The sequence below is a fragment of the Nomascus leucogenys genome, chromosome 2 (genome assembly GCF_006542625.1).
Source record: "Nomascus leucogenys isolate Asia chromosome 2, Asia_NLE_v1, whole genome shotgun sequence".
Lineage (NCBI taxonomy): Eukaryota > Metazoa > Chordata > Mammalia > Primates > Hylobatidae > Nomascus > Nomascus leucogenys.
In genome coordinates this window covers 52,179,087-52,204,621 of record NC_044382.1, presented here as the reverse complement: position 1 = coordinate 52,204,621, position 25,535 = coordinate 52,179,087, and the positions used below count along the sequence as shown (strand labels likewise).

The 25,535-nt window shown below is 47.9% G+C and overlaps 3 protein-coding genes and 1 non-coding gene across 11 annotated transcripts in view; 1 reads left to right on the top strand and 3 right to left on the bottom strand.

The window, feature by feature from the left end:
• Positions 1–354: 354 nt before the first annotated feature.
• On the bottom strand, positions 355–2,752 carry DPEP2NB (DPEP2 neighbor). Its single transcript, XM_012504727.2, has 2 exons — positions 2,545–2,752; positions 355–1,352 (listed from the first exon to the last, which is right to left on the bottom strand). Exons 1-2 carry the CDS (start codon positions 2,609–2,611, stop codon positions 1,048–1,050), a joined length of 372 nt encoding a protein of 123 aa, XP_012360181.1. The 5' UTR covers positions 2,612–2,752; the 3' UTR covers positions 355–1,047.
• Positions 2,753–4,566: 1,814 nt separating this feature from the next.
• On the bottom strand, positions 4,567–4,674 carry LOC115831791. The gene has a single exon (XR_004027288.1). It is a non-coding gene; the product is annotated as a U6 spliceosomal RNA (small nuclear RNA).
• Positions 4,675–8,029: 3,355 nt separating this feature from the next.
• On the bottom strand, positions 8,030–10,160 carry DDX28 (DEAD-box helicase 28). Its single transcript, XM_003262917.4, has one exon. The coding sequence runs from the start codon at positions 9,924–9,926 to the stop codon at positions 8,286–8,288; it is 1,641 nt and encodes a 546-aa protein (XP_003262965.2). The 5' UTR covers positions 9,927–10,160; the 3' UTR covers positions 8,030–8,285.
• Positions 9,681–25,535, top strand: part of DUS2 (dihydrouridine synthase 2) — a 59,863-nt gene continuing 44,008 nt past the window's right edge. For 3 of the 8 annotated variants that reach the window (XR_004026182.1, XR_004026179.1, XR_004026181.1), the window contains exons 1-2: positions 9,681–10,075; positions 12,155–12,234. The gene's annotated coding sequence lies outside the window, so the exon portion shown is untranslated. Of the gene's footprint in view, positions 10,340–10,571; positions 10,728–12,065; positions 12,235–25,535 lie in introns of those variants that run through there. The other 5 variants (XM_030795066.1, XM_030795060.1, XM_030795073.1 and 2 more) reach the window with 5 other exon arrangements.

The window sequence follows — 25,535 nt, the reverse complement described above, 5'->3', positions numbered from 1 at the left end:
AGAAGAAGGAAGAAGAAGAAGAGAAAGAAAGAAGCTGGGCGTGGTGGCTCACACCTGTAATCCCAGGACTTAGGGAGGCCAACGTGGGCAGATCTTGAGGTCAGGATTGAGACCATCCTGGCCAACATGGTGAAACCCCGTCTCTACTAAAAATACAAAAATTAGCTGGGCGCGGTGGCAGGCGCCTGTAGTCCCAGCTACGGGGGAGGCTGAGGCAGGAGAATGGCGTGAACCCGGGAGGTGGAGCTTGCAGTGAGCCGAGATAGTGCCACTGCAAGCCAGCCTGGGTGACAGAGCGAGACTCCGTCCAAAAAAAAAAAAAAAAAAGAAAAGAAAGATGATCAAGTCAAACATTGTTATGGAAAAATAATTTTTTAATCTTTTTTTGTTTAATTGAGCAGTAGGGACCTCACTGGGGCCATAATGGGCAGGAAATGAAGGAACACGTGAGCTTCAGGAGGATGTTGCTCAACTTCCTCCTTATTGTTCTTGCTGTAGGTGGCAGGTCTCCCCAGGTCTCTTTCTTCTACCTCCTGAGATGCCAAGCAGGAGGCTTTCTCCTGCTGTGACTAGCCATGGGCTGCTGCTTCCAGTTTCAGCAAGTCCTGGCCCTCCTGGTTTGTGCTGGTAGTTGCTGGCAGTGACTCAAAGCAAAAGCCCATCTGGTAGACCAGGCCCTTACTGGGCTATGCTGCACTCCCTCTCTGCACTTGACTCCGCAGCTAGCAGAGTGCAGACTATTTATTTCTTCTGCCCAAAAAGGGACTCTGGAGAGTTGAGTAGAGGAACATCAGGTTTTCTTCCAGGCCGGCTTCAGCCTTGGGATGTTCAAAGCAACCTCTCATTTTAAACCACAGTTTCTGAGGCTCCTTGCCCATGGGTAGTTAGCATGGAAGGGGGCTTCTGGATGAGGAAGGGGCTTCTGGATGAGGAAGGCTTAGGTAGAATGACTCAGGCTCTATCTGCAGTGGTGGGCAGGGGAGGTCACCACAGAAGAGGCATTAGCTGTCTTAGACAGCTAAACATTTGTCGTTTCTCCCAAATGGCTCAGCCAGCAAGCTTCTGTGGGGTCAGTCTCCTGCCACTATGCTCCAAGCACTGAATTTTGGGGCTAGAGCAACCCAGGTCTTTATCTGACTCTGTCGTAGCTTGACGTCTCTTGGGAGCACGGCTAGGGGCTGGCTTCTCTGCTTCAGCCTTTGTTGGGGTGGCCAAAGGAGCATCCCCATGGGCCCGGTAGCCACCAACCAGGCAGTATGTCTCCCCATGCCAGCCTACCTGAGTTTCTCCGCACCCTCGGTAGAGAACATGGTAGTGCCCAGGTGTGGGAGGAGAAGTGGCAGTCACTGCAGCTGGAAAGAAAACCAGAATTAGTCACTTTTACCTTATACATTGTGGTGCTACGGCCTCCCCTCTCTCGTGACTCTTCCTAAGAAGTCTTTTCGTCTTCTTCACATCCCAGACACAGCCTTGGACTATCACCTCTATGTGTCCCTAAGACAGGATGCTGGCTGTGAAAACAGTTACGTGGAGCCTGTGTCAGCAGCAGGAGACCAGGAGATCCTCCTCATCCCTTCCATGACCAAAAAATACATTTCTTAAGGTCTGTCACATCTCAGGCTTTAATGGAAGTTATTTTCAAGTTTTGTAAAAAATGATCTACTATCAGCCAGGTGGGGTGGTTCACGCTGGTAATCTCAGCACTTTGGGAAGCTGAGGAGGGAGGATCACTTGAGTCCAGGAGTACCAGCCTGGCCAACATGGTGAAACCCCGTCTCTACTAAAAATACAAAAAATTAGTCAGGCATGGTGGCACGCACCTGTAGTCCCAGCTGCTTGGGAGGCTGAGGCAGGAGAATCACTTGAACCTGGGAGGCAGACGTTGCAGTGAGCCAAGATCGCACCACTGCATTCCAGCCTGGGTGACAGAGCGAGACTAAAATAAAAACATCTAATACAAATTGGTGGGCCAGGCACAGTGCCTCACGCCCGTAATCCTAGCACTTTGGGAGGCTGAGGTGGGCTGATCACTTGAGCTCAGGAGTTCAAGACCAGCCTAGGCAACATGGCGAAACCCTGTCACTACTAAAAATAGAAAAAATTAGCTGGGTGTGGTGGTGCGTGCCTGTAGTCCTAGCTTCTAGGGAGACTGAGTTGGGAGAATCCCCTGAGCCCAGGAAGTTGAGGTTTCAGTGAGCTGTGATTATGCCAGTGCACTCCAATCTGGACGACAGAGAACCTGTCTCAAAAAAAAAAAAAAAAAAAAAAAAATTCAGACCAGCCCCAGCAACATAGCAAGACCCCGTCTCAATTAAAAAAAAAAAAAAAAGATGAAAACCTTTCTGAACACCTGCTCAGATGACATTTCACTTGCCTTTAGCAGTGAGCAGGAACACTGTGGATCCCTGAGTGGCCATGTCCTCGATATTACTTATGGCTGGGAAAGCTCTGAGGTGTGGTGGGCCAGCCCAAAAGGAACGTTTCAGCCAGGTGAAGCTGTGGGTACAGCAACGCCTCCTGTATAGATGCCCCCTGTATGCCTACCTGCTGCGCTGCCCTCCCAGGGGACAGAGGACATGTTAGAGAGAATATAGAGGATCCGGTCAGACATTCTCTCTCAGCCAACCAAACAGATTGGTATCTCACAGAGAAATGGTAGGGAGGTTTCCCTAGGACGCAGGTGTGTAGTCACGCTGCCATGGAAACTTTGAAAGCTTGTGAGGTCATCACTACCCTGTGAAGTCACATAAGGAATCTGTGACCTAAGGGGCAGGCTTCGGGCCTTCAGGGTTTTGTGGAGGAAAGCAGGGCAGAGATAGAGAAGAATCCTGTCTGGGCCCTCCAATCCAGCCCTCCCTACAAATGCCTAGTAGCCACTCTGTGGGGCACATCTGTCAGCTGGTACAAGCCCCAGTGACCACAGGAGGGCAAGAGTAACCTAAATTCTGAGATGAGCTGGAGAGGCAAGATTAATCTAAGAGATAGGTAGCCACGCACTGGTGCTAAGCAATCAACAGCAGGAGGGGCAGAGATTGCGATGGACAAAGGGATCATGGAAGGCTCCTTCGAGCTGGACTTGAAGGACAAGTGAGATCTGGACACAGGCAAAGTGTAACTGCCCAATGGGTTCCCCTTGCCACTGCCTAGACAAAGCTGATTTATCAAGACAGGGAAATTGCAATAGAGAAAGAGTAATTCACGCAGAGCTAGCTGTGCGGGAGACTGGAGTTTTATTATTACTCAAATCAGTCTCCCTAAGCATTCAGGGATCAGAGTTTTTAAAGATAATTTGGTGGGTGGTGGGCAGTGAGTCCGGAAAGCTGATTGGTTGGGTCAGAGATGAAATCATAGGGAGTCGGCTTGGGCTTGGCAGCTCATGCTTGTAATCCCAGCACTCTGGGAGGCTGACCAGCCTGGCCAACATGGCGAAACCCCTAAAAAAACAAAAATTAGGCTGGACCTGGTGGCTCATGCCTGTAATCCCAGCACTTTTGGAGGCCAAGGTGGGCGGATCACGAGGTCAAGAGATCGAGACCATCCTGGCCAATATGGTGAAACCCTGTCTCTACTAAATACAAAAATTAGCTGCGTGTGGTGGCATGTGCCTGTAGTCCCAGCTACTTGGGAGGCTGAGGCAGGAGAATCCTGAACCCGGGAGGTGTGGGTTGCAGTGAGCTGAGATCCAGCCATTGCATTCCAGCCTAGTGACAGAGCGAGACTCTGTCTCAAAAACAACAACAACAACAACAACAAAAACAAAAGCAAAAGTTAGCCGGGCATGGTGGCGCTGTCTGTAATCCCAGCTAGCTACTTGGGAGGCTGAAGCACTGAAACCCAGGAGGCAGAGATTGCAGTGAGCCAAGATCATGCCACTGCACTCCAGCCTAGGCAACAGAGTGAGACTCCATCTCAAAGAAAAAAAAAAAAGAAATCATAGGTAGTCGAAGGTATCCTCTTGCCCTGAGTCAGTTCCTGGGTGGGGGAGCCACAAGATTGATCTGGGTGGTGTCAGGTGATCCATCAAGTACAAGGTCTTTTTTATTTTATTTATATTTTTTGAGATAGAGTCTCACTCTGTTGCCCAGGCTGGAGTACAGTGGTGCAATGATCTTGACTCACCGCAACCTCCCCCTCAAGGGATTCTCGTGTCTCAGCCTCCTGAGAAGCTGGGACTACAGGCGCCCACCACCATGCCCAGCTAATTTTTGTATTGTTAGTAGAGACAGGGTTTTGCCATGTTGGCCAGGCTGCTTTCAAACTCCCCCGTCCTCAAGGGATCCGCCCGCCTTGGCCTTCCAAAGTGTTGGGATTACAGGTGTGAGCCACTGCGCCCAGCTAATCAAGTGTAGGGTCTGCAAAATATCTCAAGCACTGATACTATGTCATATATATATAACATATATATGACACGTATGTATATATGTATACACACACACACACACACATATATATATCTATATATATTTTTTTTGAGACAGATGCCTCGGCCTCCCAAAGTTCTGAGATTTACAGGCATGAGCCACCACACCCGGCCTAGGTATATAATTTTAAAAAATTAAAAAATTAACAAATACAGAACACTTCATGGATTTGCATGTCATCCTTGCACAAGGGGCCATGCTCATCTTCTCTGTATAGTTCCAATTTTAGTATATGTGTTGCTGAAGCGAGCATGATCTTAGGTTTTATATAGTGATGTTATCCCCAAGAGCAATTTGGGGAATGGTCAGAATCTTGTAGCCTCGGCCGGGCACAGTGGCTCACACCTGTAATCCCAGCACTTTGGGAGGCTGAGATGGGTGGATCACCTGAGGACAAGAGTTCAAGACCAGCCTGGATAACATGGTGAAACCCGTCTCTACTAAAAATACAAAAAATTAGCTGGGCATGGTGGTGGGTGCCTGTAATCCCAGCTACTCAGGAGGCTGAGGCAGGAGAGTTGCTTGAACCCGGGAGGCGGAGGTTGCAGTGAGTCAAGATAGCGCCTCTGCACTCCAGCCTGGGCAACAAGAGTGAGACTGCATCTCAAAAAAAAAAAAAAAAAAAAAAAAAAAAAAAAAAGAATCTTGTAGCCTCTAGCTGCATGACTGCTAAACCATAATTTCTAATCTTTTGGCTGATTTTGTTAGTCCTACAAAGGCAGTCTAGTTCCCAGGCATGAAGGGGGTTTCTTTTGGGAAAGGGCTGTTATCTTCTTTGTTTTAAACTTTAAACTATATACTATAAACTAAGTTCCTCCCAAAGTTAGTTTAGCCTATGCCCAGGAACGAACAAGGACAGCTTGGAGGTTAGAAGCACGATGGAGCTGGTTAGGTCAAATTTCTTTCACTGTCTCGGTTGTAATTTTGCAATGGCGGTTTCAATAGGAGACGGAATATGTTCCAATTAAGAAGACTGAAAACATACAGGCTCTTCTTGACTTTGTTCTGCCCCAAATGGAAATTCATAGCACCCTCACATTTCTACCACCTTAAGATTCAAGAATGCCAAGAGGTTAGGGGTCCATCCAAGGTCATACAGGTAGCAGAGAGGCATTCTGATCAGCAGGGCTTCATTTGGGGCTCCAGATTTATAGCTGTTAAGAATGTGAGGACAAGCTCATCACATTTAAAGGTGATGTACACTGGGAGGTATGTTAAATGTGCCCCAAGGCAAAATGAGGCTCCCAAATGACTGTATGAAGTGCGAATGATGGTTCTATTTTTAAAATTTATTCTTTTTTCAGAAACAGCGTCTCACTTTGTCATCCAGGCTAGAATACAGTGGCACCATCATAGCTTACTGTAACCTGGAACTCCTGGCCTCAAGTGATCCTCTTGCCTTGGCCTCCCAAAGTGCTGGGATTATAGGAGTGATATGTTACGTCTACAGATGAACCTATTTTAACATGAAATTCAAACAAATTCATGACAAGAATCCCAAGTGACTGGCCAGGCGCCTTGGCTCATGTCTGTAATCCCAGCACTTTGGGAGGCTGAGGCAGGCGGGTCACTTGAGGCCAGGAGTTTACAACCAGCCTGGCCAACATGGTAAAACCCTGTCTCTACTAAAAATATAAAAACTAGCCGGGCATGGTGGTGTGCACCTCTAATCCCAGCTACTCAGGAGGCTGAGGCCCGAGAATTGCTTGAACCTGGGAGGCAGAGGTTGCAGTGAGCTGAGATTGTGCCACTGCACTCCAGCCTGGGTGACAGAGTTAAGACTCTGTTTCAAAAAAAAAAAAAAAAGATAACAATACTAAATCATAACCTTATCATTACACTGCCTTCTCTTTAAATAGGCGAACAATGACAATCTTATCACTATGAAACGATGAGGTTTAGCCCCCAGCAGCAGCCCAGGTCAGCACTGTGAAAAGGTACCAAAAGGTCATTTGGGCCAGGCGTGGCGGCTCATGCCTGTAATCCTAGTACTTTGGCAGATGGAGGCAGGAGTATCTCTTGAGCCCAGGAATTTGAGACCAGCCTGGGTAACATAGCTAGACCTTGTGTCTATTTTTTTTTATATTTAAAAAAAGGCGATTTGGTCCTACTCAAAGGAAAGGCAACTTTGCCCTTAGCCTGATCAGGACCACACTAGGAGCAGCCTTTGGTTCAGTGTGGCCAAGAACTTCCTACCAAAGAGAGATGACCTATAGGAGAGGTCTCCCTATTACTGGCCTTGAAAAAGCAAACATGGGACATTTATTTAGTGGGGTTACTGCAGAGGGGATATGCCCAGGAGGTAGAGACGGCCCAATCTTTGGAGATTGGGTCACCCTGGTTGAGAATCATAGCACCTTCTCTCATAAGTTGCTTTAGTGTGGTGCTAATTGATGGCCTGCAGGGAGTGATAGGAGGTAAAATACCAAGGGGACGGTTCCTGGGAAGTTTGTTCTGGCAGGAGGGCTAGCATGAGATCACTAAGATTCTCCAAGGCTCTGGAGAGAATACTTGCCCGGAAGCATCCCTCTGGTCTTGTGGGGGTACAAAGCCTTACAGGAATTTGCTGGGACTCTGGGAAAAGGAGTACAGCATAGACAAATGGTTTATCAATTTGGGAGAGCCCAAGTATCACCTGGGGGAGTTTACAAAGAGTATTCTCAGGTCAAACTTTAGAGAGCTTAATCCCATCTGGAGTGGGGCTCAGGATTCTGTTCTTTTTTATTTTTTTTGAGACAGGGTATCAGCTCTGTCACCCAGGCTGGAGTGCAGAAGTGCAATTTTGGCTCACTGAAACCTTCGCCTCCAGAGTTCAAGCCATTCTTGTGCCTCAGCCTCCCAAGTATTTGGGATTACAGGCGTGCACCACCACATTCAGCTAATTTTTTTGTATGTTTAGTAGAGATGGGGTTTCGCCATGTTTGCCAGGCTGGTCTTAAGCTCCTGACCTCAGGTGATCCTCCCGCCTCAGCCTCCTAAAGTGCTGGGATTACAGGCGTGAGCCACCACACCCGGCTCTTTTTTTTTTTTGAGATGGAGTCTTGCTCTGTCCCCCAGGCTGGAGTGTAGCCTTATGATCTTGGCTCACTGCAACCTCCCAGTTCAAGTGATTCTCCTGCCTCAGCCTCCCGAGTAGCTGGGACTACAGGCGCGTGCCACCACGCCGGGTTAATTTTTGTAATTTTTTTGTATATATATATATATATAAAGAAAATGCTGTATGGTTATTTTTCCAGTTTTGTAAAACAGTTTAATCATCTCTCCTCTTTCTCGGCCACCGAGTTGGGATAGAAGGCAGAGCCTGAAAACGAACAAGCAAAACTTCTGTATTAGTCTACCCTTTACTTTTCTGCCAGTACCTTCCAGAGAGATTTGGCCAGGATGCCCGTTTGTGTTGGGTATTGTTAGTGAGTAACTCTGTCTACTGCTAGTCACATTTCCTTTCCCTGGGGGCTTAATGGATACCTTTTTGGGGGCAGGAAATAAAAACTAAATGTTTATGAATTAAAACATCAACTGAAAGCGCCTTTGTCCCAGATGTGGCGGTTTGGGGTATGAATCCTCAGAAACTACTGAATTCCGCCCCAGTGCTAACTATTCTTAGGGGAGGCACATAAAAATATCATTTATTGTTAGAAATCATGTTATGATACAAAGTCAAAATCCACTTGTGTCTTGCGAAAGACTACAGAAAGCCATGCTCAGCAGCTTCTTCTCCAATGCTGGCCAGCAGCTTACCTTTCCAAGTCACAAAGCAGTTCATCCCACCCTCAAGGAGCTGACAGGGCAGCCCAGAGCCTCCCACTGACAAGTGTGGTCACCCACCCAAGATACTGGGAAAGATCCCTGTTCTAGCATCACATTTTAATCAGATTTGTCAAAATCAGGCTGCTGCGGCAAAGGCTCTTTCACTGAGGATGCTAGTCCTGGAAGACTTCTCCTTCGGCGAGCCGCCAGCTCAATCTTCTGAACCAGGCTCACATCCCAGGGATGGGTCACAAAACTGATGACGGTGCCTGGAACCTCGCTCCCCACACGGCCCACTCTCCCTGCTCTGTGGATGTAATCTTGCAGCGTTGGGGGGAAATCGTAATTGATAACCAGCTCCACACCAGTGCTGTCCAGGCCCCGAGAGGCTATGTCTGTGCAGAGAAGTATGTCTCGGGAGCTCTTCTGGAAGGACTGGAAGATTCCTACTCTCATCAAGGCTGGCATTTGCCCCTGCAACCTTAGGTGTTGGATTTTGTGGTCATCCAGAATATATCCCAGCCAGTTCACAGTGCTGGAGCTATTACAAAACACCAGAACAGTTCCTGAGGGGCCAGTCCTTTCTGCTCTGTCATGATGCTTGAGGATGTGCACCAGCTCGGCCACCTTATCTGCTCCCTTCAGTCTCAGAAATGTCTGTTTCACATGAGGCATGATATAGTGGAGCTTGGAGCTGGTGATGGAGGTGACAGCATCTGGGCTGGCGACTTTATTCAGCAACTGGCCTACACCTTCGGGAAATGTGGCTCCTACCAGCACTAACTGAGCTTTGGGATTGAAGGGGTCTTCCAAGTCAGCTGGGCCTTCTGCTATGTGGCTCTTCTCTAAGATGTAGTCCACCAGTTCCAGGAAGCTTTCATCCAGCAGTGTGTCTGCCTCATCCAACACCAAGAAGGAGAGTTGCTCCAGACTGATCAGTCGACTTTTCAGGGCCTTCCACAGAGCCCCTGGAGTGGCCACAAGCACATCTGCTGAAGGTTGTCTGGACAGTTGCAGCCTGATCCTACGCATGCCGTGGCCTCCCTCCAGGTCCCGCACCAGCAGGCCCAAGGAGCGGCCCAAGGGTTGGGCCACAGCCCGCACCTGTTGGGCCAATTCTCGGGAAGGAACAAGGACCAGGCCTCGGGGCGCGGGGATACGAAGGGAGTCCAGGCTTGGCTGGCCCAAGAGCCGTTGAAGCAGCGGCAGGAGGTAGCTGAGAGTCTTGCCACTGCCGGTTTCTGCGGCGCAAAGGACGTGGCGGCCGCGAAGTAGTGGGGGGATGGTGCTAGACTGCACGGTTGTGGGCTGAACGACTTCAGGCGCAGCCTCCTGTAGTGCGTGCAGCACACGGGGCTCCAGGCCCAGGTCAGCAAAGCTGCCCTTAGACGACAGCTTTCGCACCGCTGGCGCCTCCTGTTGCGCGCGCTCGATGGAGAAGTGGTCCCGACGCGCGCGTCGACTCTTCCAGCCTTGAGAGGCTAGCGGCGCGCGCTCCCAACGGCCCAATGTGAGGCGCGCCGGCTGGTTCAACTCCGGCCGCCGCGCCGAAACCAGCAGCGGTCCGGGTCGAACCAGCACCGGCCTCGGGAGGTTCCGACGCCTGCTCTGCCGCTGTTCCAACTGCCGCTGTAGAGCCACTGGGATGCGCACCACCGGCAGGGGTTCCTCGGGACTGCGGACCGTGAGGCCTCGTCGGGGCGTCAGGAGCAACCGAGCCACGAGAGAAAAGAGCCGCACCGGCCGCGTTAGAGCCATGTTTCCCTTAGTGCAGGAGAAGCGCACATCAGTGACGTCACGGACGCGCCGCGGCCTCGCATACGGTGGCTGGCGAGGCTCAGTACGGTGTGTAGAGCTGGAGCACCGTGAGGAAGAAGCGAGGTTCTCTTTAAGAGTTCAGCTGCGAGGTCTGTAGCTCCGAATAGGGGATGGCGACATCCAGACCCGGCCAGCCTTGGGGAAGGGCGCGTCGTGGAGGCAGGACTGGAGGCTGGCGATACGAGGCGGCACTGGGGCCTTGACCCAATGGACCATGAGGGCGGAGGGCTTCTGGCGATTGGTTACCTGGTTCCTGGGATTCTCTTTAGTTGTTCCTCATTGCCCTGAGAGAGTTTGTCCCATGCTGGTCTCCGAGGTTGCAGCTGTTTTCCCAGATGTGTTCCGTGCGCAGGGTCTGGTAATCCGTGTTTATTGAGAGTTTGAATGAATGATCAGACCTAGGGGCCGAGTCAGGGGTCTGAAGTCATAGATCTGGGCTCAACCCCTCACCCTCTCTGTCTGTGAGCCCAGAGTGCAAGCTGATGGCTTTCAGCTTCTTCTCTCTCTCAAGTGGGAGATAAGGTGTTCAGGCTTTATTTTAAGTTGGGTCATTTCTTCTTCACAGTTACTTTCTTTCCTTTTTAGCCAAGGTTCACTCTCTACTTCCTCGTCACTCGTCCCAACTTCTCATCCTGAACCCACCCCTCTTGCCGCCCGCTCAGCTCCACTGGCTTCCCCGTCAGAAACCTGAATTACCTGAATAGTAGTAAGAAGGGTGCTGCGACCCTACAAAGTGATCAAGTACGTGGCTTATCATGTAGCCCTGGTCAGGCAGAATATTTTACCTGAATTCAGATATTCGGGTTGTAAAAACAAGAACTATATGAGTCACTCTTTTTTTTTTTTTTTTCTGAGACACAGTCTTGTTCTGTCACCCAGACTGGAGTGCAGTGGCGCAATCTCGGCTCACTGCAACCTCCACCTCCTGGGTTCAAGTGATTCTCCTGCCTCTGCCTCCCGAGTAGCTGAGACTACAGGCGCATACCACCCACGCCCGGCTAATTTTTTCTGTTTTTAGTAGAGACAGGGTTTCACTATGTAGGCCTGGCTGGTCTCGAACTCCTGGCCTCAAGCGATCTTCCCACCTCGGCCTCCCAAAGTGATGGGATTACAAGCGTGAGCCACCATGCCCAACAGATACTTCTTGAACAGATCTGGAAAATGGGTGTCAGATCTTTTCTGTAGTTTGCAGTGCCTGGGGTGGGAGATAAGGTAAATATTTATGGATTAACTCTCTGGGAGGTTTGTAACATCTGGAGAAAATGTTTTAGTTTCATCAAATACCACTGAAAAGATAAAAACTTTGCTTTTTTTGGAATAGTATGAGGGAAAACTTTCACAATTTTAAGTACACTCTACCCTTGTGCTACACAATTAGACTTTCTGGAGAGTTACCAGATAAATCAGAGGAAGAGAGGCTTTTTTTCTCCACAAGAAAACATCTGGAAGTAGGAAGAGAAAGTTTTGAGTAGTGATGGGTGAATGAACAATCATTGGATAGGGTAGTGGTTCTAAAACAAGGGTGATTTTGCCCTTTCCCTCCCACCATATTTGACAATGGCTGGATACTTTTTTTTTTTTTTTTTTTTTTTTTTTTTTTTTTGAGACAGTCTCACTCTGTTGCCCAGGCTGGAGTGCAGTGGTGCGATCTCAGCTCACTGCAGCCTCTGCCTTCTGGGTTCAAGGGATTCTCCTGCATCAGCCATCTGAGTAGCTGGGATTACAGGCGTGCGCTACCACGCCCAGCTAATTTTTGTATTTTTAATAGAGACAGGGTTTCACTGTGTTGCGCAGGCTGGTCTCAAACTCCTGACCTCATGATTTGCCCACCTTGGTCTCCCAAAGTGCTGAGATTACAGGTGTGAGCTGCTGTGCCCGGCCCAATTCTATGCTACTTTTATGATTCTTTCCAAACTCAGGGCTTCTCCTTATCCAAATAGTTCCCTGGGGCCAGGCTCATGCCTGTAATCCCAGCTACTCGGGAGGCTGAGGCAGGATAATCGTTTGAACCCAGGAGGCGGAGGTTGTTGCAGTGAGCCGAGATCACACCATTGCACTCCAGCCTGCGCGACAGGGTGAGACTCTGTCTCAAAAAAAAAAAAAAAAAAGGTCCCTTGGATGTTTGTCCTAACAGGTTTCATCCATTTCCATGTGCCACTGTTTTTCAGATATCAAACAAAGAATTACTCTGTACAAAGCCAGAACAAATATATCAAAGTAATCCTGAAGTATCAGAACAAAATAATAGGTATGTATATGCATTTGGGTTTTTGGGTTTTGTTCAAATACCCAGGGTAGGGTAGCTGGTTAATATATAGTTGTTTTCTCATTATGCTTGAGTCCTTACAATATGATTACCTCAAAATTTCACAGGAGTTAGAGCTTGCCTAAGCCTGTGTGTGCCCATGGCCACTAATTTCTTCTTGTCACATCACTAGACACTGCCTACCTTTTTTCCCCCTCACTCACAGAAGACAGTGATTAACTTCTAATTGTTTTCTTGAGATATTTTTATAAGTAGTGCTTTAGAAATAGGAAAGGTGTCCTTATTGCTAAAAAAAGTCTAAGCTCCTGAGATCAGGAGCTTGGTGTGTTCCTTGGATCTCAGTTAATAATGGTATATTCATTCATTCAATCATTCATTCAACTAATACTTCCTGAGCACGATGCATGTGCCAGGCATTGAGAGTGAGCAAAACAGCCAAAATCCCTGCCCTTGTGGAGTTTACATTCTGATTTAATTGATTTGGGGTAAGGCCTAGACAGGGTCTTGCTCTGTCACCCAGGCTAGACTTCAGTGGCGCAATCTCGACTCACTGTAACCTCTGCCTCCCAGGTTCAAGTGATTCTTCTGCCTCAGCCACCCCAGTAGGTGGGATTACAGGCACGTGCTACCACACCCGGCTAATTTCTGTATTTTTAGTAGAGACGAGGTTTTGCCATGTTGACCAGGCTGAGCTCGAACTCCTGACCTCAGTTAATCCACCTGCCTCGGCCTCCCAAAGTGCTGGGATTACAGATGTGAGCCATTGTGCCCAGCCGAGAAATTGGTATTTTTAAAAACCTCTCCAGATGTAACTAGGCTTGAGAATCACAGTTATAAATGAAGCACTTTGGGAATTGCAAAGCATTACAACAATAAAAAGTGCTGTTGGTATTCCTTTATTATTCCTCCATTTTCCCACCTGTAGCAGGACTGTGTGCAGGTAATCATATTTTCAGTCATTGTCACTATAGTATTCCTGGACCCTTTGACCTTCCTTCTCATCCAGCTCCCTATCTGCTCTTTGTCTTTTACCCTCTGGTCTACTTTCTGTTTCCCGAGTGATGTTATTAAAGCACGGCTAGGCTGGGTGCGGTGGCTCACGCCTGTAATCCCAGCACTTTGAGAGGCCAAGGCGGGCAGATCATGAGGTCAGGAGTTCAAGACCAGTCTGGCAAACGTGGTGAAACCCCGTGTCTACAAAAATACAAAAATTAGCCGGGTATGGTGGCAGGCGCCTGTAATCCCAGCTACTCAGGAGGCTGAGGTGGAAGAATCGCTTGAATCCGGGAGGTGGAGTTTTCAGTGAGCTGAGATTGTGCCATTGCACTCCAGCCTGGGTGATAGAGCAAGAGTCTATCTAAAAAAAAAAAAAAGCACAGCTATGGCCATGTTACCCTTTGACTCAAAAGCCATTCATGAATCCCTATTGCCTGCAGATTATTTCCTAATCAGTATCCAGAATTGGGCTCAACCTCTTCTCCTGTTGCTTCCTTATCTGAATCTTGTTCACTCAAGTGATGGCTTCATGCAAGTTGGCCAAAGGGCTTGTAGTCCTTTACTGGGTAAGCCAGAGATTGGAGTAGTCATTCGTCTTCTCTAAAACCAAACTTGAGTGAGAACAAAGCACTTTAAATGCACTTTGGCTGGGATAGAGTTCTTCTGTGACTGAAGCATGGACTGAATCATAGCTCTTGTTGTACTTGGTCCATTAACTTCTTGTTTTTTTTTTTTTTTTGGGAGATGGAATTTTGCTCTTGTTGCCCAGGCTAGAGTACAGTGGCACGATCTCAGCTCACTGTGACCTCCGCCTCCCAGGTTCAAGTGATTCTCTTTCCTCAGCCTCCCGAGTAGCTGGGATTACAGGCATGCGCCATCACACCCGGCTAATTTTGTATTTTTAGTAGAGACGGGGTTTCTCCATGTTGGCCAGGCTGGTCTGGTCTCGAACTCCCGACCTCAGGTAATCCGCCTGCCTTGGCTTCCCAAAGTGCTGGGATTATAGGCGTGAGCCACCTCACCCAGCTGCCATTAACTTTTTACAGCAAACACTAAGCATCTACCATATGCCAGATTGTATACTCTCTGATGAGGATCTGGTGATGAACAAGCCACAGTGCCTATTTTCACCTTACAGTGAAGAAGGCACATTGACAGATAGTTGCTCTTCTATTAATAGTTGCCAGGATAGCTCCATGCCAGGACAGGAGTGAGCTCAGCGGTGCCTTTACCCTGTTTTGGGAGATGTTGGTAAGAGAAGGCTTCCAGGAGGGGGTGATGAGGTTCTAAAAGTCTACAGGGAGTCAGCCAGGTGGAAGAATAGGGACGTGGCCCCTGGGCAGGGGCAGCTTGTTCAGAGACCCCATACTGAGAGAGAGCGGGCCAGGCTGGGGAACCAGAAATATTTCAGAATAGCTGAAGCTTAGCATGGGGGAGGTCTGAGGGCAGGAGGCAAGTGATGAAAGAGGCTTCTGTGGAAGGTGGAGACCAGAACTTATATTTACTGTGTTAAAGAGTGTAGACTTAGGCTGGGAGCGGTGGCTCACGCTTGTAATCCCAGCACTTTGGGAGGCCGAGGCGGGCGGATCATGAGGTCAGGAGATCGAGACCACGGTGAAACCCCGTCTCTACTAAAAATACAAAAAATTAGCCGGGCGTGGTGGCGGGCGCCTGTAGTCCCAGCTACTCGGAGAGGCTGAGGCAGGAGAATGGCGTGAACCCGGGAGGCGGAGCTTGCAGTGAGCCGAGATCGCGCCACTGCACTCCAGCCTGGGTGACAGAGCGAGACTCCGTCTCAAAAAAAAAAAAAAAGAGTGTAGACTTAATTTTACAGGCAGTAGGCAAGGCATCCAGAAATGGAACTGTCATGTTTTGCGTATCATATCTTTGCGTTTGGAAAGAGCCCTTTGGCTGGAAGGAGCATGGATTGGAAGTGATAAGCCTGGAAGCAGAGAGACTGGTTTGGACACTGTTGTCATGGTTCAGTTGATAGAAGATGGCAGTTGTAGAGCTGAGAAGCTCTTTGAAGTTAAGAGCTTAGTGCTTTCCATGTCTTTACACCTCACACACTGCCTTGATCTTAAAAGAGCTAGCAGATGTTTGTCGATATAACAACATAATAATAGACGTTAGAGGCCAGGCGCGGTGGTTCACACCTGTAATCCCAGCACTTTGGGAGACTGAGGCGGGTGAATCACAAAGTCAGGAGTTTGAGACCAGCCTGGCCAACATGGTGAAACCCCATCTCTACTAAAAAAAAAAATACAAAAAATTAGCTGGGTGTGGTGGTGGGCACCTGTAATCCCAGCTACTCAAGAGGCTGAGGCTAGAGAATTGCTTGAACCTGGGAGGCGGAGGTTGCAGTGAGCCGAGATCACGCCACTGCACTCCAGCCTGGGAGACAGTACGAGACTCCGTCTCAAAAAAAAAAAAAAAAAAAATAGAGTGCTGAAACCGTGAAAGCATGATGATGAGAGTGGCTAACATTTATTAAGCCTTTACTATGTGCTGAGAACTGTAGAACACCATGGAATTCACTCTTCACAGCATTTCCTTTGACTCCTGTAGTGGAGCCTCATATTCCACAAGGAGAAGCTGAGGCTCAGCTGGGTTAATTAATGTGCCCGAGGCACAGCTGGGATTCAAATGAAGGTCTGTCCAATTCCAGAGCTCAGGATCTTAACTATGAAATGCTATATCAGGGCTGGGCACAGTGGGTCATGCCTGATTCCAGCACTTCAGAAGATTAGGCAGGAGGATCACTAGAGGCCAGGAGTTGGAGACTAGCCTGAGCAACATAGCAAGACCCTGTCACTACAGAAAAATTTAAACACAAAATTAGCTAGATGTGGTGGAACATGCCTGTAGTTCCGGTTACGCTGGACGCTGAGATGGGAGGATCACTAGAGCCCAGGATTTTGGGACTGCAGTGAGCCATGATTGTGCTGCTGCACTCCAGCCTGGGCAACACAGCAAGGTCCCATCTCTAAAAAAAAAGAGCTATATCACCTCTTTCTCCTCAAATCTAACAAATCGCTTTTACTTTTTGTCATGTGCATATATTTTGTTTTTTGTTTTTAATTTTTTTAATTTTTATTTTTAGTAGAGATGGGGTCTTACTATATTGCCCTGACTGGTCTTGAACTCTTGGGCTCAAATGATCCTCTTGCCTCAGCCTCCCAGTGTTAGGATTACAGGTGTGAGCTACCACACCTAGTGTATTCACACTTTTTAAATTTTTTTTGAGGCAGAATCTTGCTCTGATTTCCAGGCTGGAGTGCAGTGATATGATCTTGGCTCACTGCAACCTCTACCTCACAAGTTCAAGTGATTCTCCTGCCTCAGCCCCCCAAGTAGGTGGGATCATAGGCCTGCACCACCATACCTGGCTAATTTTTGTATTTTTTGGTAGAGATGGGGTTTGCCGTGTTGCCCAGGCTGGTCTTGAACTACTGAGCTCAGGTAATCTGCCCACCTTGGCCTCCCAAAGTGTTGGGATTATAGGCATGAGCCACTGGACCTAGCCACATGTTCAGAGTAGGAAATAGGATAATTCTCTAAATACTTGATTCTAGTTGACTTTCTAAATTTGTATTTTAGAGCTGGATGCAGTGGCTCACGCCTGTAATCCCAACACTTTGGGAGGCTGAGGCAGGTGGAGTAGCTAGGACCACAGGTGTGCACCACCATGCCCAGCTAATTTTTTGTAGAGGTGGGGTCTTATTATGTTGCCTGGGCTGGTCTTAAATGCCTGACCTCAAATGATCCTCCCACCTCAGCCTCCCAAAGTGCTGGGATTACAGGTGTGAACCACCATGCCTGGCCAGAAATTGCTTTTTAAGCAAGCCTTGTCTTTGGGGAAAATTGACAGGGAAGGGAATGGTAAAGCTTGTTTATACCCATTGTTTCCCCTGAATAGTGTTATGTTCAATCTGAAAGCATTATAATTAATGGGGTTATGAAAGTTGCAGATACCAGGATGAAACCGCTTTTGTCAAAATAGGACAAGGAAGGTGTGAAGTAGAGGGAGCTCATGCTTACATGTCCAAGATAAGAACTGTTTCAAAGGATTTTCTAAAAACCCCACTAGAGGCCAGGAGTGGTGACTCACATCTGCAATCCCAGCACTTTGGGAGGCTGAGGCGGGTGGATCACTTGAGGTCAGGAGTTCGAGACCAGCCTGGCCAACATGGTGAAACCCCGTCTCTACTGAAAACATAAAAATTGGCCAGGCATGATGGTTAATTTTTGTCCCAGCTAGTCAGGAGGCTGAGGCAGGAGAATTGCTCAAACCTCGGAGGTGGAAGTTGCAGTGAGCCAAGATCACTCCACTGCACTCTAGCCTGGGTGACAGAGTGAGACTCCATCTCAAAAAAAAAAATAAAAATAAAAATAAAAAAATGAATAAAAACCCACTAGAAATCCCTTCATGTCTCTCTTGAATCACCTGCTTTGCATGGCTTGCATGTTTTGCATATGTATATATATTTCTATGACAAAGTTTATCAGTAGACATTTTGTTTTTCTTTTTCTTTTTTTTGGAGACAGGGCCTTGCTCTGTCACCCAGGCTGGAGTACAGTTGCACAATCATGGCTCACTGCTGCATTGAACTCTTGGACTCCAAATGATTCTCCTGCTTAAGCCTCCCAGAGTGGCTGGGACTGCAGGCACCTACCATCACTCCTGGCTAGTTAAAAAAAATATATATATATATTTTTGGTAGAGATGGGATCTTGCTATGTTGCCCAGGCTGGTCCCAAACTCCTGGCCTCAAGTGATCCTCCTGCCTTGGCCTCCCAAAGTGATGGGATTACAGGTGTGAGCCACCTTGCCTGGCATAGACATTTTTTAGGACTATCGTAATTCAGATAAAATGCTCTGGAAAGAATACTTGCCCAGTAATGGCATCTCCATCAATGAACTGAAGACAACTCTGGCTTTGATCCTCTAGGGAACTCATGAACTCTTTTTTTTTCTTTTTTTGAAATGAGTCTCGCTCTGTCACCAGGCTGGAATGCAGTGACGTGATCTCTCACTGCAACCTCTGCCTCCCAGGTTCAAGCGATTCTCCTGCCTCAGCTTCCCGAGTAGCTGGGACTACAGGCATGCGCTGCCACGCCCAGCTAATTTTTGTATTTTTAGTAGAGACGGGGTTTCACCATGTTGGCCAGGATGGTCTCTATCTCTTTACCTCGTGATCCGCCTGCCTTGGCCTCCCAAAGTGCTAGGATTACAGGCATGAGCCGCTGTGTCTGGCCATGAACTCTGTTTCTAAGCAACTTATATAAATCTCTCCCTTTATGCCAATAAAAGCTTCCTTTTCCCCTTCTGTCACCAGATGTACTTGTGGCTTGCCCTTCTGTGCATCCTGGATTATAATCCTTTTCTCTCATTCTCAAATAAACTCAGCATGTTTGGAGATATTTTTCTTTAATGTCTTTTTTTTTAAAAGGTTAACAGGATATTATGTCCATGTAACTGAAGTTGAGGTTACTATTTTTTATTTTTTGAGATGGAGTCTCACTCTGTTGCCTAGGCTGGAGGGCAGTGGTGCGATCTTGGCTAACTGCAACCTCTGCCTCCCTGGTTCAAGCGAGTCTCCTGCTTCAGCCTCTCGAGTAGCTGGGATTACAGGTGCACACCACCATGCCTGGCTAATTTTTTTATTTTTAGTAGAGATAGGGTTTCACCATGTTGGCCAGGCTGGTCTCGAGCTCCCGATCTCAGGTAATCCTCCTGCCTTGGCCTCCCAAAGTGCTGGGATTATAGGCATGAGCCACCTCGTCCAGCCAAGGTTACTAAGAAATTGGGAGTAATAGAGGAGACCAGCCCTTAAAAGGAATGGTAAAAGAGATTGGAAATGAATGACTAAAGTGGTGATGTGGGCGTGATCTCAGGGTGGGGTGAGTGGTTGTGGTAGTAACTGGGAAAGGCATGGGGGCTGCCTAGTTTTTCTCAGAGGAGCCTCCTTAGAGGCAGGGTGTGTCAGGCACCTCTGACTGAGTGCCAGAGGAAGTTCCCAGACCAACCACCCTACAAGAGGCTGTCCTCTCGGCTACCACAGTGGTGAGTATTCAGTCACACCTTACAAAGCAGCCTCTAAAGGCCAGGTACCTGGCTCAGTGCTAGAAACCTGGCAGTGAACTAAGCAGCCACACTCCTGTTCTTGTAGAGCTTGTTGTCCTGGTGGTCTCCAGGAGGAGCTGAGGATTGAACAAGAAACTAGAGTAGTCAGTGTGTGTAACTGAGCTGCAGAGAAATGTAGCGTGTTTGGAAAGCATGGGACCAGGGACCTGAATTTGATTTTCTGTAGGGACATATCTCCACAAAAGGGGCATTCAAGGACAAGGGGACCTTAGCATGGGCATGCATGACTGAGTTGGGGGAGTATTCCAGACAGAACTGCAAGTGGGCAGGCCCCAGGGCGGCAGACAGTTTGGTGTGGGAGACTTTAAAGGAAGGCCAGGGTGGCCGGGCACAGTGGCTCACACCTGTAATCCCAGCTCTTTGGAAGGCCAAAGTGGGTGGATCACCTGAGGTCAGGAGTTAGCTGGGTGTGGTGGTGGGTGCCTGTAATCCCAGCTACTGGGGAGGCTGAGGCAGGAGGCTGAACCTGGGAGGTGGAGGTTGCAGTGAGCTGAGATTGCACCACTGCACTCCAGCCTGGGCAACAGAGTGAGACTCCATCTCCAAAAAAAAAAGAGAATGCCAGGGTGGCCAGGGCAGAGAGGGAGGGTGAGAGAGACACAGGCGAGGGTGAGGCTGGAGAGGTGGGTCGGGACTGATCATGCAGGGCCTTGCGGGCCATTAGAAGGGTTTAGGATTTTTCCTAAAGTCAGTGGGAAGCCATTGAAAGGTGTAAACAGGGGAGTGGTATTATCAGAGTTGCCTTTTTAGGATCCCATGCTGGCAGAATGGATAGGAAAGGGCAAGTGTAGATTTTGGGAGATCCATTTGGGGGCTGTGCTAAAGTCCTGGCAACAGATGAGTGGAGGGTTTTTGGTGCGCAGTGGTGGTCATTGGGATGTAGTAAAACATGTGGGTTAGAGTTATATTTTGAAGGTTATTTCAATAGAAGTCAGTGATGGATTGAATGTGGGGAATGTGGGTTAAGAATGAGTAATTGGGGCCGGGCGCGGTGGCTCACGCTTGTAATCCCAGCACTTTGGGAGGCCGAGGCGGGCGGATCATGAGGTCAGGAGATCGAGACCACGGTGAAACCCTGTCTCTACTAAAAGTACAAAAAATTAGCCGGGTGTGGTGGCGGGCGCCTGTATTCCCAGCTACTCAAGAGAGGCTGAGGCAGGAGAATGGCGTGAACTCGGGAGGCGGAGCTTGCAGTGAGCCGAGATCGCGCCACTGCACTCCAGCCTGGGTGACAGAGCGAGACTCCGTCTCAAAAAAAAAAAAAAAAAAAAAAAGAATGAGTAATTGGGAGACAGGAGATGCTATTAATGAAATGGGAAAGATTTTCTTTCCATGTATTGGACTGGTTAACATGTTCTCTTCCTTTAGACCTTGGATCAGAGATTATTTCTTTTTAAAATTATTTTTATTTAAAAATTAAAAAAATTTTTTTGAGACAGGGTCTTGCTCTGTCACCTAGGCTGGAGTGCAGTGGCATGATCATGGCTCACTACAGCCTCAACCTCCCAGGCGCAAGCGATCCTCCAACTTCATCCTCCCAAGTAGCTGAGACTACAGGTGCTAATTTTTTTTTTTTTTTTTTTAGATAGAGTCTTGCTCTGTCACCCAGGCTGGAGTACAGTGGTGCAATCTCAGCTCACTTCGTCTCCTGGGTTCAAGTGATTCTCTTGCCTCAGCCTCCTGAGTAGCTGGGATTACAGGCGCGTGCCACCACGTCTGGCTAATTTTTGTATTTTTAGTAGAGATGGGGTTTCACCATATTGGCCAGGCTAGTCTTGAACTCCTGACCTCAAGTGATCCACCCGCCTCAGCCTCCCAAAGCACTAGGATTACAGACATGAACCACCGTGCCCAGCCCAATTTCTGTATTTTTTGTAGAGATGGGGTTTCACCATGTTGCCCAGGCTGATCTTAAACTCCTGAGTTCAAGCAATCTGTCCACCTTGGCCTCCTAAAGTGCTGGGATTATAGGCGTGAGGCACCTTGCCTGGCCTAGTTTTATTTTTATTTTCAAACAGGGTCTCACTGTCACTGAAGCTGGAGTGCAGTGGTATGATCTCAGCTCAGCTCGGCAACCTCTGCCTCCCAGGCTCAAGTGATCTCACCTCAGCCTCCTGAGGAGCTGGTACTACAGGCATGCACTACCATTCCTGGCTAATTTTTATGTTTCTGTAGAGATGAGGTCTTGCCATGTTACCCATGCTAATCTCCAACTCCAAGCTGATCTCCATCTCCAACTCAAGTGATCTCCCCACCATGGCCTCCTTAGTGCTGAGATAACTGGCGTGAGCCATTGCCTGGCTTTTTATTATTTTTATTTTTCTGTAGAGACGGGATTTTGCTATGTTGGCCAGGCTGGTGTTGAACTCATGGCCTCAAGCAATTCACCCACCTCAGCCTCCCGAGTAACTGGGACTATAGGCATGTGCCACCACCCCCAGCTAATTTTATTTTATTTTTTATTATTTTTGGGTAGAGATGGAGTTTTGCCATATTGCCCAGGCTTGTCTCTAACTCCTGAGCTCAAGCAATCCATCTTTCTCATCCTCCCAAAGCACTGGAATTATAGCATGAGCTACCATGCCTGGCCTCTTTGTGACTATTTAGAGGAGACCATATTTGGTTAGAATAAATCATATTAGGCTGGGTGTGGTGGCTCATGCCTATAATCCCAGCACTTTGGGAGGCTGAGGTGGGCGGATCATGAGGTCAGGAGTTCAAGACCAGCCTGGCCAATGTGGTAAAGCCCCATTTCTACTAAAAATACAAAAATTAGCTGGGCGTGGTGGTGCATGCCTGTAGTCCCAGCTACTCAGGAGGCTGAGGCAGAAGAATTGCTTGAACCCGGGAGGCGGAGGTTGCAGTGAGCCAAGGTTGTGCCACTGCACTCTAGCCTGGGCAACAGAGCGAGACTCTGTCTCAAAAAAAAAAAAAAAAAAAGAATACATAATATTAGCAGTAGTTATCTTTGGGATGTGAGATTCTGATTTTCTTCTTTTTCCTCCTGTTGGCTCTCCCTTCAGAGTATTTCTAGAATGTGACCACTTCTCACCACCTTCACTACCAGCTCCATGATCTGATGGAGCCACCATCATCTTTCACATTGATTACAGAATCACCTTCTCCCTGGTTTTCCTGCATCTGTGCCCCCGGATAGTCCACTCTTAGTGCAGCAGTCATAATGATCATGTAAAAATATGAGACAGTTCATGTAGAGCTAACGAATTTCTCAGAGTATCCTACAAGGCTCTACATGATCTGACCATTGTATCCTGTTTTCTTACTGCTGTTAACATTGTGTATCTGACTCTGTGTTTTCTCTTTTTTTTTTCTTTTTCCTTGCTCTGTTGCCTAGACTGGAGTTTAGTGGTATTATTATATCTCACTGTAACCTGAAACTCCTGGGCTCACGTGATCATTCTTTTTTTTTTTGAGACGGAGTCTTGCTCTGTCACCCAGGCTGGAGTGCAGTGGCGCGATCTCGGCTCACTGCAAGCTCCGCCTCCCGGGTTCACGCCATTCTCCTGCCTCAGCCTCCCGAGTAGCTGGGACTACAGGCGCCCGCCAACACACCCGGCTAATTTTTTGTATTTTTAGTAGAGACGGGGTTTCACTGTGTTAGCCAGGATGGTCTCGATCTCCTGACCTCGTGATCCGCCCGCCTCGGCCTCCCAAAGTGCTGGGATTACAGGCTTGAGCCACCGCGCCCGGCTTTTTTTTTTTTTTTTTTTTGGTAGAGACTGAGTTTATGTCGCCCAGGCTGGTCTGCAAACTCCTGGCCTGAAGCAATCCTCCTGCCTTGGCCTCCCAAAGTGCTGGGATTACAGGCATGAGCCACCGTGCCTGGTCTCTCTTCTTCATTCTATATGTTTTTTTTTTTTTTTTTTTGAGACATTTTCCCTCTGTTACCCAGGCTGGAGTGCAGGGGCGCAATCTCAGCTCACTGCAACCTGTGCCTCCCAGGTTCAAGCAATTCTCGTGCCACAGCTTCCCAAGTAGCTAGGATTACAGGTGTGTACCACCACATCCAGCTAATTATATATACATATATATGTGTATATACACATATATATATATAATTAGCTGGATGTGGTGGTACATATATATATGTGTATATATATATACGTATATATATATATTTATTTATTTATTTTTTTTTAGGTGGAGTCTTCCTCTGTTGCTCAGGCTAGAGTGCAATGGTGCCATCTTGGCTTATTGCAACCTCCACCTCCTGGGTTCAAGCAATTCTCTTGCCTCAGCCTCCAGAGTAGCTGGGACTACAGGCGTGCATCACCACAGCTGGCTAATTTTTTTTTTTTTCGAGACAGAGTCTTGCTGTGTCGCCCAGGCTGGAGTGCGGTGGCATGATCTCGATCCACTGCAGTCTTCCGCTTCCTGGGTTCAAGAGATTCTTTGCCTCAGCCTTCCGAGTAGCTAGGATTACAGGCGCTTGTCACCACGCCCAGCTAATTTTTGTATTTTGAGTACAGACAGGGTTTCACCATCTTGGCCAGGCTGGTCTTGAACTCCTGACATCAGGTGATCCACCTGCCTCTGCCTCCCAAAGTGCTGGGATTACAGGCGTGAGCCACCTCACCTGGCCCAGCTGGCTAATTTTTGTATTTGTAGTAGAGACAGGGTTTCACCTTGTTAGCCAGGCTGGTCTGGAACTCCTGACCTTGTGATCCACCCGCCTCAGCCTCCCAAAGTGCTAGGATTACAGGCGCGAGCCACGGTGCCCGGCCTAATTTTTTATATTTTAAGTAGAGATGGGGTTTTGCCATGTTGGCCAGGCTGGTCTCGAACTCCTGACTTCAAGTGATCCACCCACCTTGGCCTCCCAAAGTACTGGGATTATAGACGTGAGCCACTGCGCCTGACCACATTCTACACTTTAATCACATTGGCTTTCTTGCTGTTCCTCTAACACAGTAGGCAATCTCTTGCCTCAAGACCTTTGCATTGGTTGTTTCCTCTGCTGTGCATTCTTCTTGAGTAACTCAAATCTTTGCTCAATTTTTTTTTCTTCTCAGGGATCTTCATTGATCAAATCTTATCTTCTCATTAAAGCCCATGTTGACTTCTCTATTTCAAATTGCAACCCATCCCCAGCACTTTCAATCTCCCTTCTCTCTGCTCTAGCATTACCAGTTTTCCAACATACTATGTAGTTTACTTATTTGTTACGCTTTTTGTTTTTTACCTATACTCTCTGGCTAGAATGAAAACTCTGCTTCAGATACTCCAGTGCAGGTATCCGAGTAAAAAAAAATGATTGAAAACTGCCAGAGCAGGGATTTTTGTCTGTTTTTTTTTTTCTCTAATGTATCCCAGCAGACTGGGTCAGTGACTGGCACAGACTAGGCACTTAATAAATATTTGTTAGATGAATGTATGTGCATGTATACTAATTTTTATGTGCAGGGAAAAGGAAAATAGGCCAGGTGCAGTGGCTCATGCCTGTAATCCCAACACTCTGAGAGACCAAAGTGGGCAGATCACTTGAGGTCTGGAGTTCAAGACCAGCCTGGCCAATGTGGTGAAACTCCATCTTTTTTTTTTTTTTTTTTTTTTTTTTTTTTTTTTTTTTTTGAGATGGAGTCTTGCTCTTGTTGCCCAGTCTGGGGTACAATGGTGCCATGTTGTCTCACTGCAACCTCCGCCTCCCAGGTTCAAACAATTCTCCTGCCTCAGCCTCCTGAGTAGCTGGGATTACAGGTGCCCACCACCATGCCCAGCTAATTTTTGTATTTTTTAGTAGAGATAGGGTTTCACCATGTTGGCCAGGCTGGTCTCAAACTCCTGACCTCAGGTGATCTGCCTGCCTCGGCCTCCCAGAGTGCTGGGATTACAGGTGTGAACCATCGTGCCCAGCTGTAAAACTCCATCTTTACTAAAAATACAAAAATTAGCTGGTCGTGGTGGCAGACGCCCATAATCCCAGTTACTTGGGTAGCAGTGAGCCCTGCACTACACTGCACTCCAGCCTGGGTGACAAAGCAAGACTGTCTCAAAAGCAAAAACAATCAATCAAACATAAACAACCAACCAAAAGAAAATGAAAACAAACTACTGTGTGCTAGAACCTTGAAGAAGGGAAACCTGCTCTTGATAACAGGAGAGATTTTCTTCATTTGAA